The following is a 13,400-nucleotide window of genomic DNA, read 5'->3' on the forward strand; positions in this document are numbered from 1 at the left end:
CAAAATTATGAAGGTTTTGGATAAAGTAAATAAGAAGAAACTGTTTCCAGTAGCAGGAGGATCAGTAACCAGAGGACAGAAATTTAGGGTAATTGGCAAAAGAACCAGAGTGGGAGATAAGGTGAATCTTTTTTACACAGTGAGTTGTTGTGATCTGGAACGCGCTGCCTGAAAGGGCGGTGGAAGCAGATTTAATAGTAATTTTCAAAAGGGTATTGGATAAATACTGAAAAAGGAAAAAAAAAATGGCAGGGTTTTGGGGAAAGGGCTGGGCTGTGGGACTAATTAGTTAGCTCTTTCTAAGAGCTGGCACAGTCATGATGGGTTGAACAGCCTCCCTCTGTACTGTAAGATTGTATATCTGGACAGCAGAGGGATCCTTGTGCTCAGATTGGGAGCTTTATATCTTTTCTGTATATGTCCAAAGTAAACTGTGCCTGTAACTTATCTTCCTGTCTTGATAAGAAGGGGTCAGGCTTTTTGTGTGTACTGTTGGATCTGATCAGATTCTGTGGGGAAGGCTGCCTGGGATTTACGAGCTGTAACTTCATTTACAATGCTGTTGAAATATTCAATCCTGGGCAGGGGGCTCGGTGAAAATGCAATCCCAGCACCACCCCAGTGTCGACATGAATGATCCTGCATCACATCTGAGGTCTAACTAACTACTGCACCAATCATTCAACACCTCTACATTCTCCAGCCATATCTGTATCTGTCAAATGTCTGCAGGTCATTCTTAAACATGTCTGTATCGGCAGCTGTCTGCCTATATAACGGGCGCCTATGCATCTGTTACAGAAGCACTTGGAGCACCAGTTATATAGCCTGGTCTGCTGAGCACACAGGAATATGATCCCTAGCTATTCAGATAATGCAGTTTCAACTGGAGAAATGTGTGAGGTGGGGAGAAGATAGAGGGACAGAATTACTATAGTAACTAGGCATGTTAACTATTCTAGTGTTGTAGATGGTGGGAGTTAGATAAGTGCATTAAGGAGAAAATGGATAGACTAGAAAAGGGAAGCTGGGTAAGAAACTGAAGCAGAAAGGAATAGAAAGATAGTGTCAATAAGATGAGATGAAGTAAATAGGATGGGAGGAAGCTCATGTGGAGGATAATCACTGACATAGAGCGTTTGGGCCGAATGGCCTGCATCTGTGCTGTAAATGCTATGTTACTCTATACCTGTTGCCCTAAAGACAGTCCTTTTCATTTCCTCTGAAGAGCTGTGTACAGTTTTGTGCCAAGTAGACTGTAGGTTGTACAGTCAGTGAGCTGAGGCTACCACTAGTCACTTGCGTGAATTATAATGAGTGATCACATCCTTTACTGCTTAAGTCCGCAACCAGTGATTAATGCCATATGCCTTCAGAATACTTGCAATTTACGGTGGTTTCTTTCTTGTGGTTAGAGAGTCACTGTACAAATATTTACAGGGTTACCAATAGGATGTCATTGCTGCCTTTCGCTATGTCTCCAGCCTATTACTGGGAAGTTTATAGGATCTGACAAAACAGTCAACAACCTGAGTGGGTTGAACTCATAAAGATCTGTGAACTCAAACACAGCCCTCTGCTCATGGGGTTTTTTTTCTCTCTCTGCTCCTGATGTGTTTACAATGTGTCTCTGGCACCCAAACCTCAACAGGTTCTAACTGCATTTTTCATCTCTCGTCATTGGTAAATTATTTATACTGAGGATTAATAGGAAGCACAGTGTGCATTTTATTTGCTTCAGTAAGTGTATAATTCACGAGCTCACACACCAAATGACCCTTGAGCTAAAATAACCTGCTTTGTTGTTGTTGTTGCTGAACACAGTGGCCCCAATATTAATGGGGAATCAGGGTGGTTTGGGGAAGAGCCCATCAAGGTCAGGGCTGGGAGATCGGAGGTGGAGGCAGGGTGGGGTTTGGGGAGGTGGGGAGATTGGGTGGAGGATTTGGGAGTGGGGGATGGGGGCTGGTGGGGAGACTGGAGATTGGTGGTGGGTGGACGGTGAGGGCTGGGGGAGGCTGAAGGTTTCTGTGTGAGGCCTGTGGGGCACATTCCTGACTCAGAGGAGGGACCGGTACCACCTGAGCCATTGACAGGAAGGCAGAGCAAATGTAGCCTATTCTGAGGATGTTTTGGATTATTTAACAAATGTGTTCATGTGATACTGTGCCCATCCTGCTGTGGCATTGCCTTTTTAAGATTCATTGCATTGGTTGAATTGCCCTGGTGTTGCTGTGGCAGATATTTGTTAACATATAAGATATGAATGATATTTATCACCCTCTTAATGGGATCACCTACTTTCACCAGTCATCAACCTAACCTAGATGCATGGGATGAAACAGTTTCTAATCAACTCCTTGTATAGGAATATTGGAAGGGGCAGAGGTCATTCAGCCCCTCAACCCTAGCCCAACAAAAATCTATCAATTTCACTTTTGAAATTTTCAATTGACCCCCAGCCTCAGCAACTTTTTGGGGGAGAGAATTCCAGATTTCCACTCCCCTTTATGTGAAGAAGTGCTTCCTGACATCACCCCTACATTAATGAGTGACTCCATTAATCAGAAGCCACTCACAGTTATGAACTTGTCGGAATGTTTTCTGTTATGTTTGAGTGAGTGATCACGGTTTTGACATCCCAGCTTCAGAATGACTGGAAAAGTTTTCCTTTATTGTGCAAATCACGCCACCGTGTGACAGCATTTCAGTATTACATGTGGAATGTATCAGCTGAATCAACAACAACAACTTACAGTTATAGCGCATTTAATATCGTAAAACATCCCAAGGTGCCTCACAGGAACATTATCAAACAAAATCGTCACGGAGTCACGTAAGGAGATATTAGGACAGGTCAAAGAGGTAGGTTTTAAGGAGCATCTTAAAAGAGGAAAGAGAGGTGAAGAGATCTAGGGAGGGAACTCCCGAGTTTAAAGCCCGGGCAAGCGAAGGCACGGCCGCTAATAGTGGGACAAAGGAAATGGAAAACGTTCAAGAGGCCAGAATTAGAGGAGTGCAGTTATCTATATGTATCCATGAAAAATGCTGCAGTTGCATGCACTTGCTGTCAAATTTTCTCAATTTGAAGAGTCCATGTTTATAATGGAAGTCTCCTATGTAAACTTGTCACATGATAATTACACCCTCCCCTCCCATCCACCCACTGCCAATAAACTTTAAAGTGGGTCTGAATTAGATATGCACAATCTTGTCCATTAATTCTCTGCCCTATGATTCCACTTCATTCTGAATCCCAATATGTAACACCACAGCAAGTTTGGCATATTGACTAATTGGCTATTGTCCCATCACCTTGCACTTAGTGAATCACACACAGCCTAGTGTAATCTTCATGTGAAGCAGAGTTAGAGGTCAGGGGATAATTAGACCAGATGGAAATTACCCTCTTTTGAGCTCTTAGTTTAATGCTTCATCTGAAGGACAACAGTTCCAATTCTGGAACACTTCCTCAGTATTGCAGAGACAGCCTAGATGTTTGTGTTTAAAGTCTCTGAGAGTGCGACTTGAACCCAAAGCTTTCTGAGTCAGCAGTGAGCGTGCTACCCACAAAGCCACAGCTGAATCACATCAAAGAGTATCCATCTGATTGGAACGTAGGCCTGAAAAGCTTTGTAGTAATGGGTCACAATAATTTATCAAGATCTTTTGTCTCAGGGAATATAAAGCAGGTAGGTTTAAAAAAGAGGAGTCTAAAAATGAAGTGTACTGATCTTACTTTAATAATATCACCAATATAAATATATGAGTAACTTGAGACATGATGTGTGGTGAGTGTAACATGCTCAGGAGGAAGAGGTGACTTTGGCCCTCTGGTTACCCAAAGCCCTCCACCACCGGGGGTTTTCCTCACCTCTGTCTGGGTCTGTTGTAGTCTCATTGATAGAGATTGATCGCTGTGATTACTCAATATCTATTATCATTGTATCATGTGATCACCAGGATGATAGAAGGTGTTGGACATTGGTCTATTTTTGCCTAGAAATTCCGATGGGGCATAAGAAATGAATGTTTCCAGAGATAGGGAGAGGCAAGGCCATGGTGGGATTTGAAAACAAGGATGAGAATTTTTAAATCGAGGCCACTATGGGTCAGCGAGCACAGGTGACCAGGACGTGGTGTGAGTTAGGATATGAGCAGCAGAGTTTAGGATGAGCCGAGGTTTCCGGAGGGTTGTATAGTTTACCACAGAGCCAGTGAAGGCCAATCAGTGCTTCCAGTTTCTTACTTTGCTCTTTTGATGGCTTTGTGCATTTCCTTCTCAGCTCTGTCCAAATCCCCAAAGCCTGAACACAAAGGGGGAAATTTTGACACCACTACCCCCACCCCCCACCCAGCCCCACCCAACACATACTCCCTCAGTAAGCGGATTGAAAGTGGGATTGCGACAGAGCTGGCCGACTCCCCCTCTCCCAATCTCTCCATCACTGAGTTTTCTGAATATGCCAGAGGGACATTCAGGGTGCTCCTTTGAACTGGGACCTTGTGATCAGCCTGTGCATGTTCAGGGACTGAGCGATGTACATAGGACTGATGGACCACCATTGATCTGCTCAGTGTAGCCCAGCACAAGCAGAGGAGGCCTGAATAGGGAAACACTGAAATCTATCCTGCTGGGGCCAAGAGGAACAGAGCCTGGGCTTCTCCAATCCTCCCCGTCTGGTGATCACAGCCTCACTGGCACAACACCCCACCCCGATCCTACACCTATCCTGGCCAGTGTGGCCTCTGTCGGGTAGGTGGCTACCCAATGCTTAAAATCTCTCCCTCCCCCTCCTAAAGAATATGTTACTATCAGCAGCGTGAGATTTATGGGATTTGATGGGAATGTATTCAGGTCACCTTTAACCAGGGGCTATACAAAATCATAGAATCTTACAGCATGGGAGGAGGCCATTCAGCCCATTGTGCCTGTGCTGGCTCTTTGAAAGAGCGATCCAATTAGTCCCATTCCCCTGCTCTGTCCCCCAAAGGCTACATTTCCCCTTCAAATATTTATCCAATTCTCTTTTGAAAGTTATTATTGAAGTTGCTTTCACCAGCCTTCGAGGCTGTGCATTCTAGAACATAACATGATGCCAACTTCAGTGACAAGAAGAATTTGGAACAGTCCCAGTTTAAATTAGTTAAGGTTGAAGCATCTGAAATGCATTATTTGTTTGCGGTTGCACCAATCACTATGTTTAAATGGAACCTGAGATGAGCTATGAGTTTCAATGCCAACGTGCACTGATGCCTGTAATTGCTCAGACGAAATCCATTTCTATTACTATCACCTTTTCAAAAATTTGAAAATTCTCAAAAGTTAAGCAAGTCAAAATAAAGTTTAGGACTGCACTAAAAGCAAACCAGGAATTACCCTCGGGGTGACACTGTTGTGATGTTAACAGTCACAAAGATTTGTAACTATACACGAGTATTTATTCAGTGACTTTAATTTCCTCTCAACCTTCTTCAAGAGTAAATTGTGAGCCTGCACAAAAATACAACATTTGCAAAACCAAACCCAGGTGAGCAGCAGAGTGTCCAATTTCAGAAAACACTCTCGGTATCTAACAGTTCTGTGTTGTGTGTGTCATCCTCTGTGTATGTTTCTGTATGTGTGAGTGTGTGTGAGTGAGTGAGTGAGTGTGTGTGTTTGAATAATTGCGTGAGTGGGTGTGTGTGAGAGTGCGTATGAGTGTGTGTGTGACTGTCAGTGTTTGTGTGTGTGACTGTCAGTGTATGTGTGTGTGATTGTGTGAGTGTGTGTGACTGTCAGTGTATGTGTGTGTGATTGTATGAGTGTGTGACTGTCACCGTATGTGTGTGAGTGTGTGTGATTGTGAGTGTGAGTGTGTGTGACTGTCAGTGTATGTGTTTGTGTTTGTGATTGTGAGTGTGTGTGACTGTCAGTGTTTGTGTGTGATTGTGTGTGTCACTGCCAGTGTGTGTGTGACTGTCAGTGTATGTGTGTGTGATTGTGTGAGTGTGTGTGACTGTCAGTGTGCGTATGTGTTTGTGTTTGTGATTGTGAGTGTGTGTGACTGTCAGTGTATGTGTTTGTGATTGTGTGAGTGTGTGTGACTGTCAGTGTATGTGTGTGTGATTGTGAGTGTGTGTGACTGGCAGTGTATGTGTGTGTGAGTGTGTGTGACTGTCAGTGTGTGTGTGTGTGATTGTGTGAGTGTGTGTGACTGTCAGTGTATGTGTGTGTGATTGTGTGAGTGTGTGTGACTGTCAGTGTATGTGTGTGTGATTGTGTGAGTGTGTGCGACTGTCAGTGTATGTGTGTGTGATTGTGTGAGTGTGTGCGACTGTCAGTGTATGTGTGTGTGAGTGTGTGCGACTGTCAGTGTATGTGTGTGTGATTGTGTGAGTGTGTGCGACTGTCAGTGTATGTGTGTGTGATTGTGTGAGTGTGTGCGACTGTCAGTGTATGTGTGTGTGATTGTGTGAGTGTGTGCGACTGTCAGTGTATGTGTGTGTGATTGTGTGAGTGTGTGCGACTGTCAGTGTATGTGTGTGTGAGTGGATGTGTGTGAATATGGGTTGGATTACTGGAGGAGGTGAGGCTCCCGGCGCCGGGCTGAAAAGGCAGGGGAAACTCCGCCTCGGCCTTATCATACCACCCCCCACTCACCCAGGCACAATCCTCCATTATTCCGGAGGTGAAGATTCCGGCGCCAGGATCTCCATCCCTTTAAAGATGGGGAACCTGCCTCCAAGAGCTGTCGGCCAATCAGTGGGCTGGCTGTTCAGCAGTATTGGCAGTGCCAGCGGGAGCGGTGACTGCTGCCGGTACTGCAGAGACCTCGGACCCAGGTCCAGCACTGGAACCCTGGAGCTCAGGTAAGTGAGGCGGGATCCCTGGGGCCAGTCCAGAAAGTCCTGGTGAGAGGTGGGGGATGAGGGGGCAGTGGCCGTGCAGTCCATGGGGAGGGGGCTCCGAAGATTGCCCATGGAAGAGGGCAGCCCAAGCCCGCAGGGAGGCGCCTCGTTTTACAAGGCCATTTAAGGGCCTCAATTGACCTCTGGGCGGGAAGGCCGTCATCGGCCTATCTCTCCCCCGGCTAAATTACTTGACAGTGGGGTGGCAACAGGCCTTCCCCCACCCCCCCACTGCCTCCAACTCCACCTCAGGGGGACCCATAAAATCCAGCCCTATATGTGTGATTCTGCGTGAGTGTGAGCACAGAAACAGGCCATTTGGCCCATTTGCTCCGTGCCGGTATTTATGCTCCACACGAGCCTCCTCTTACACGCTGTTCATCTCACCCTATCACCATATCCTTCTATTCCTTTCTCCCTCATGTGTTTATCCAGCTTCTCCTTAAATGTATCTTTACTATTCACCTCAACCACACCCTGTGGTAGCGAGTTCTCACCACTCTCTGAATAAGGAAGTTTTTCCTGAATGAAAACAACATTTTTTTTAATGTGTGTGGTCAGTACGACACCACCCTTTGTGCTCGCTCAAAGTGACTCATATTTAAATAGGAGCAACTGTAAAATCTCTTCAAAGCAGTTTCCTTTTTTAAAACCCGTGCTGTGGAAGGCAGATTGATCCAAAATAGCTCTTGCATCTCAGCCAACATTTGTGCTGAAAGAATTTTTACTGTCTCTCTCTCTCTCTCTCACTACACAGATTTATACTGATTGGGCCAATCACTACTTGGCCAGGTCTGGTCACAAACGACTGATCAAAGATTTGCAACAGGACGTAGCCGATGGAGTTTTGTTGGCAGAAATCATCCAGATCATTGGTGAGAATGAAAGCCGGTGGGGTTAGTGCATGCCGAGTAGTTTCATACAATATATATCTGCAGCGAGTTCAACACTGAATAACATTTCCTGACATACAGCATCACATTTCCATGGATTACAGACTCTTGACAGAAGTAGACGAACATTAAAGTACTTTGAGTGTAAGAGGAAGTGAGTATCTGGTTAGATTACGCTTGGAGAGGAGCTTAAGCTATATAAATTGGACAATGTTTCTGCTGCAAGTCAGTGTATGCCTTTGTAAGACCATGTGTTCCCCATGTGTGGGCTTTGACAGTGCAAAGTGTCTCCTGGTTTTCTGAGCAGCCTTGAAATGTTATCTCAGCTCCTGGCAAGACACTTGCTGAGAGTTTCATGTTAGTCGTGGTTGGCAATTTAGTTTTTTTGCGAAAGTGCTTCTCTCCTCTCCTTTCCCTCTCTCCTTTCAATTGCTCAGGTTGGGAGTGTGTACTGTAATCAATACCTTTTCCAGGGGCTGATCCACCATGACTTTTGCCTGGATTCTGGGGAGAGTGGTGAGGTGGGGGTGGGAGTGAGTGCGAGTGCGTGGGGAGGGGGTTTGATACTCTGGCATGAATGCTTCAGAGATCTCCCCAGTTACCAGCCAGAGTTTACTGTCTGTTTGCATTTTTTGCAGCCAATGAAAAGGTTGAAGCCATCAACAGTTGTCCGAGAAGCCAGGCCCAGATGGTAAGATGCTTCAAGACTTTACTTTGATTGAATAGGTAAATAATGCAAAAAAGGCAAAGGAAAACTGTATCAGCACAGTGGGAGGTTTTTGAATATAATTATGTACCTCAGCCTTCATTATCAACACAAGGTGTGTTTGTCAGTTGACTGAGTTATGTTGCACTCATGAGAGGAAACGTGCAAATTGTGTAAGAGGTTATTAAACGTGCAAATTGTGTAAGAGGTTATTAATTTGAACTTTGAACTAATTGTCTCATCTGAGCGTGTCAAACACTGAGCGTGTTAAAGTTATCATTGTCACTTGGAACAAATGAATGGACAGGGGCCACATGTTTATAGATTGCAGTCGAGTATAAATAGCATTTCACTCTAATGCTTAAGTCCAGTTAGACTCTCCATAGCCTTTTATATATAAGCACAGAGGTCATGCTGCTACACACAAATGTCAGACTGAGCAGCTACAGGTCTTTACTTTTTAAGAGACCAGCCATTTACCTAAGAGAGAGACAGAAGTCACTTCTGAGATTATCTGTTAACGAGTAGACCTTAGCAAAGACACACTTAATAAAGGGAAGTTGAATTAATTTTTTTGAACTTCACAACTCATTGCTCAATATCCTTGGCTATTTGGTCCCAGATGATCTACATTTGTGTAGAGTTCTAGTTTGTACTTTGCCTGGAGGGACAGCAGGCAGCTGTAGCACTGATGGACATTCTGAGGCACTGAGGGAGTGCTGCACCATGGGAGGTTCTGTCTTTCAGATGTGATAGTAAGCCGAGGCCCCATCTTGCCCCTTAGATGGGCATAAAAGATCCAATGTCCATTATTGTGAAGAGCTGAAGAGATTCCCCAAGCATCCTGGCCAATATTTATCCCTCAACCAAGATCACTAAAAACAGATTATCTGATCATTATCACATTGCTGTTTGTGGGATCTTTCTGTGTGCAAATTGGCTGCCGTGCTTCCTACATTATAACAATGATTACACTTCAGTCGTACTTCATTGGCTGTAAAATGCTTCTAGAAGTTCAGTGGTCTTGAAAGGTCTTTTTTCTTTCATTCAGCCACCAGTTAACGACAGGTGACGCTCGGCTTTGTTTTATCAGTGTGCTTAATTTCACAGTACTTGTGGGAAAAGTAGTCAGGGCTCAAGTCTCTGTTTGTTCATGCCATTAATATCAGTTGACTGAAGCAGCATAAAAGATTGGGGAATTTTCAACGGAAGTGAGTTACATCCTATTTCACTTACATTCCTGCTTTCCGCAATCTTTTATGCTGCTTCAAGATCCAATTAGCCTGGATCAGGCCACGCCCACGGTAGAAATTATGCTTGTTCCGGAAGGCTCTCCAAACCGTGGTCAGTTTCCTGGGTGCACAGTTACCAGTCGGCCTGTTTTAAAACTATTCTCATGTCAAACAATATTTAATTTACTAAGAAACTGACTAGTGTGCACCAATGAAACTATTAGATGGTTCAGATTAGGCTTTTAAAGTCACGTTCAGTGATTTTAAAGCAAGTTACACACAGGTGCAGTGGACACACTGATTAAAAATGCTTATTTTTGGTGAGAAACCCATTTTCAGTGGTGTTGATAAACCTGCACCAGGTTACCGGTCTTACACACATCAAGGAATACATTTTAATGAAAAGAATGAAAAACTATTACATTCCGTTTGGGTTTTTACATTAGGTTTGTGAGTCTGCAGATGAACTTTAGCTAAAACTTGAAGCCTAACCTCACCAACACAATCTCAAGCACATTTTGGGCGGAGGTTCCGATTGTAAAGTGGAAATTCTACCCCTGTCATTGTCCAATCGGGAAGTTTCTGTTAACTGCCTGTGCTTTTTATGGTGACATCAATGGCATGTGGAATGGAGGCAAAGACTTTCGGCTCATGTTCAAGTGGGTACAAGTTGATCTGGAGTCCACCTGTGTCTCTCTGGGAAACGGGAGGGGCGACTGATCCACTTCAACAGGTGGGAAGTCCACCTGCAGAGAAAAGTTTCACAGTAATGAGTGATACCCTGAAATATTCTTCATTCACTTTGATAGTTCATTAGATGTGCAGACATTGATTTGCAATGAGAGAAAATTGTTTATTTTTTGCCCCAATTCGATTGCTGGTTTTGTTTCTGATAAAGGCTGAGATGAAAATTTTATTGGATGGAATATTTCTATTCCATTTAAGGGGATATTTCAGAATACACAGAATAGATACATTTCAACGAGAAAGAAAAATTCCAAGGGTGGGACCCACCATCCGTGGTTAATTAAAACAGTTAAAGATAGTATCAAACTTAAAGAAAAAGTCTATAATTGCGCAAAGATGGGAGGCAGGTCAGAAGATTGGACAGAATATAAAAAACAGCAAAAATGACCTAAAGATTGATAAGGAAGGTAAAATTAGAATGCAAGAGACAGCTAGCTAGAACTATAAAGACAGATAGTAAAAGTTTCTAGAGATATTTAAAAAAAAAGAGTTAACAAAGTGAGCATTGGTCCTATAGAAAGTGAGTCTGAGGAATTCATAATGGAAAATAAGGAGACGGCAGATGAATTGAACACGTATTTTGCATCGGTCTTCACTATTGAGGATATAAGTAACATCCCAGTATTAGCTATAAGTCAGGAAATGGAAGGGAGGGAGGAACTCAAGAAAATTACAATCACCGGGGAAGTGGTACTGAACAAATTGTTGGAGCTGCGGGCTGACAAGTCCCCGGGTCCTGATGGACTTCATCCTAGGGTGTTAAAAGAAGTGGCTAGTGAGATAGTTGATGCATTAGTTTTAATTTTCCAAAATTCCCTAGATTTGGGGAAGGTTCCGTTAGATTGGAAAATAGTGAATGTAACTCCTTTTATTCAAAAAGGGAGGGAGACAGAAAGCAGGAAACTACAGGCCAATTATCTTAACATCTGTCTTAGGGAAAATGTTAGAAGCTATTATTAAAGATATTATAGCAGGACATTTTGAAAAAATCAAGGTAATCAGGCAGAGTCAACATGGTTTTGTGCAAGGGAAATCATGTTTAACCGATTTATTGGAGTTCTTTGAGTGAGTTACCTGTGCTGTGGATAAAGGGGAACCGGTGGATGTATTGTACTTGGATTTGCAGAAGGCATTTTATAAGGTGACACATCAAAGATGATTGTGGAAAATAAAAGCTCATGGTGTAGGGGGTAACATATTGGCAGGGATAGAAGATTGGCTAGCTAACAGAAAACAGAGAGTGAGCAAAAATGGGTCATTTTCTGGTTGGCAAGATGTAATGAGTGGTGTGCCACAGGGATCTGTGCTGGGGCTTCAACTTTTTACAATTTATTTAAATTACTTAGATGAAGGGACCGAAGGTATGGTTGCAAAATTTGCTGATGACACAAAGGTAGGTAGGAAAGTAACTTGTGAAGAGGACATAAAGAGTCTACAAAGGGATATAGATAGGTTAAGTGAGTGGGAAAAGACCTGGCCAATGGAGTATAATGTGGGGAAATGTGGAATTGTCCACTTTGGCAGGAAGAATAAAAAAGAAGCATGTTATCTAAATGGTGCGAGATTGCAGAGCTCTGAGATACAGAGGGATCTGGGTGTCCTAGTGCATGAATCGCAAAAGGTTAGTATGCAGGTACAGCAAGTAATTAGGAAAGCTAATAGAATGTTATTGTTTATCGCAAGGGGAATTGAATACAAAAGTAGGGAGGTTATGCTACAGTTATACAGGACATTGGTGAGACCACATCTGGAGTACTGTGTACAGTATTGGTCTCCTTATTTAAGGAAGGATGTAACTGCATTGGAGGCAGTTCAGAGAAGGTTTATTAGACTAATACTTGGAATGGACGGGCTGTCTTATGAGGAAAGGTTGGACAGGCTGGAGTTTAGAAGAGTAAGAGATGACTTGATTGAAACATATAAGATCCTGAGGGGTCTTGACAGGGTGGATGTGGAAAGGATGTTTCGCCTTGTGGGAGAATCTAGAACTAGGGGTCACTGTTTAAAAATAAGGGGTCACCCATTTAAGGCAGAGATGAGGAGAAATCTTTTCTCTGAGAGGGTTGTGAGTCTTTGGAATTCTCTTCCTCAAAAGGCAGTGAAAGCAGAGTCTTTGAATATTTTTAAGGCAGAGGTAGATAGATTCTTGATAAGCAAGGGGGTGAAAGGTTATCGGGGGTAGGTGGAAATGTGGAGTAATCAGTTCAGCCATGAACTTATTGAATGGCGGAGCAGGCTCGAGGGGCTGAGTGGCCTACTCCTGCTCCTAATTCGTTTGTTCATATGCTGCTTTTCTTTAATCAGCCCCATCTGGCAGTTGAGTCATTGCTGCTTTCCATCATTCCTCTCCCTTGGGTTTGAACAGGATTATTTTGTGCAGTTATAATTTTCAGTTGCCTCTGTACAAGCAAACACTACTTTGCTGACTCACTAAAACATAGGGCAGCCAAAACACACTGTCATGGAGAAAGATTCTGGATCTGTCTGTGCTTTTACAGAACTGGAGTTAACCATGGTTCTGTGGGCAGCACTCTCACCTCAGTGTCAAAAGGTTGTTGGTGCAGGTCCTACACAAGAGACTTCAGCACGAAATTTAGGCTGAGATTCGCAATGCAGGGCTGAGGGTGTGCTGCACTGTTGGAGGGTCAGTCATGAGGGAGTGCTGCACTGTCGGAGGGTCAGTACTGAGGGAGTGCTGCACTGTCGGAGGGTCAGTAATGAGGGAGTGCTGCACTGTCGGAGGGTCAGTACTGAGGGAGTGCTGCACTGTCGAAGGTTCAGTACTGAGGGAGAGCTACACTATCGGATGGTCAGTATTGAGGGAGTGCTGCACTGTCGGAGGGTCAGTACTGAGGGAGAGATGCACTGTCGAAGGGTCAGTACTGAGGGAGTGCTGCACTGTCAGAGGGTCAGTACGGAGGGAGTGCTGCA

At 43.9% G+C, this 13,400-nt stretch overlaps 1 protein-coding gene across 3 annotated transcripts in view; it reads left to right on the forward strand.

The window, feature by feature from the left end:
- The first annotated feature begins 7,689 nt into the window (after positions 1-7,689).
- The window catches only part of nav3 (neuron navigator 3), a 361,431-nt gene continuing 355,720 nt past the window's right edge, over positions 7,690-13,400 (forward strand). For 2 of the 3 annotated variants that reach the window (XM_068050098.1, XM_068050099.1), the window contains exon 1: positions 8,428-8,475. In XM_068050098.1, coding sequence (XP_067906199.1) covers positions 8,473-8,475 — 3 coding nt within the window. In that variant the 5' untranslated portion in view covers positions 8,428-8,472. Of the gene's footprint in view, positions 7,767-8,422; positions 8,476-13,400 lie in introns of those variants that run through there. The other variant, XM_068050100.1, reaches the window with a different exon arrangement.

Source organism: Heterodontus francisci, chromosome 18, assembly GCF_036365525.1.
Source record: "Heterodontus francisci isolate sHetFra1 chromosome 18, sHetFra1.hap1, whole genome shotgun sequence".
NCBI lineage: Eukaryota > Metazoa > Chordata > Chondrichthyes > Heterodontiformes > Heterodontidae > Heterodontus > Heterodontus francisci.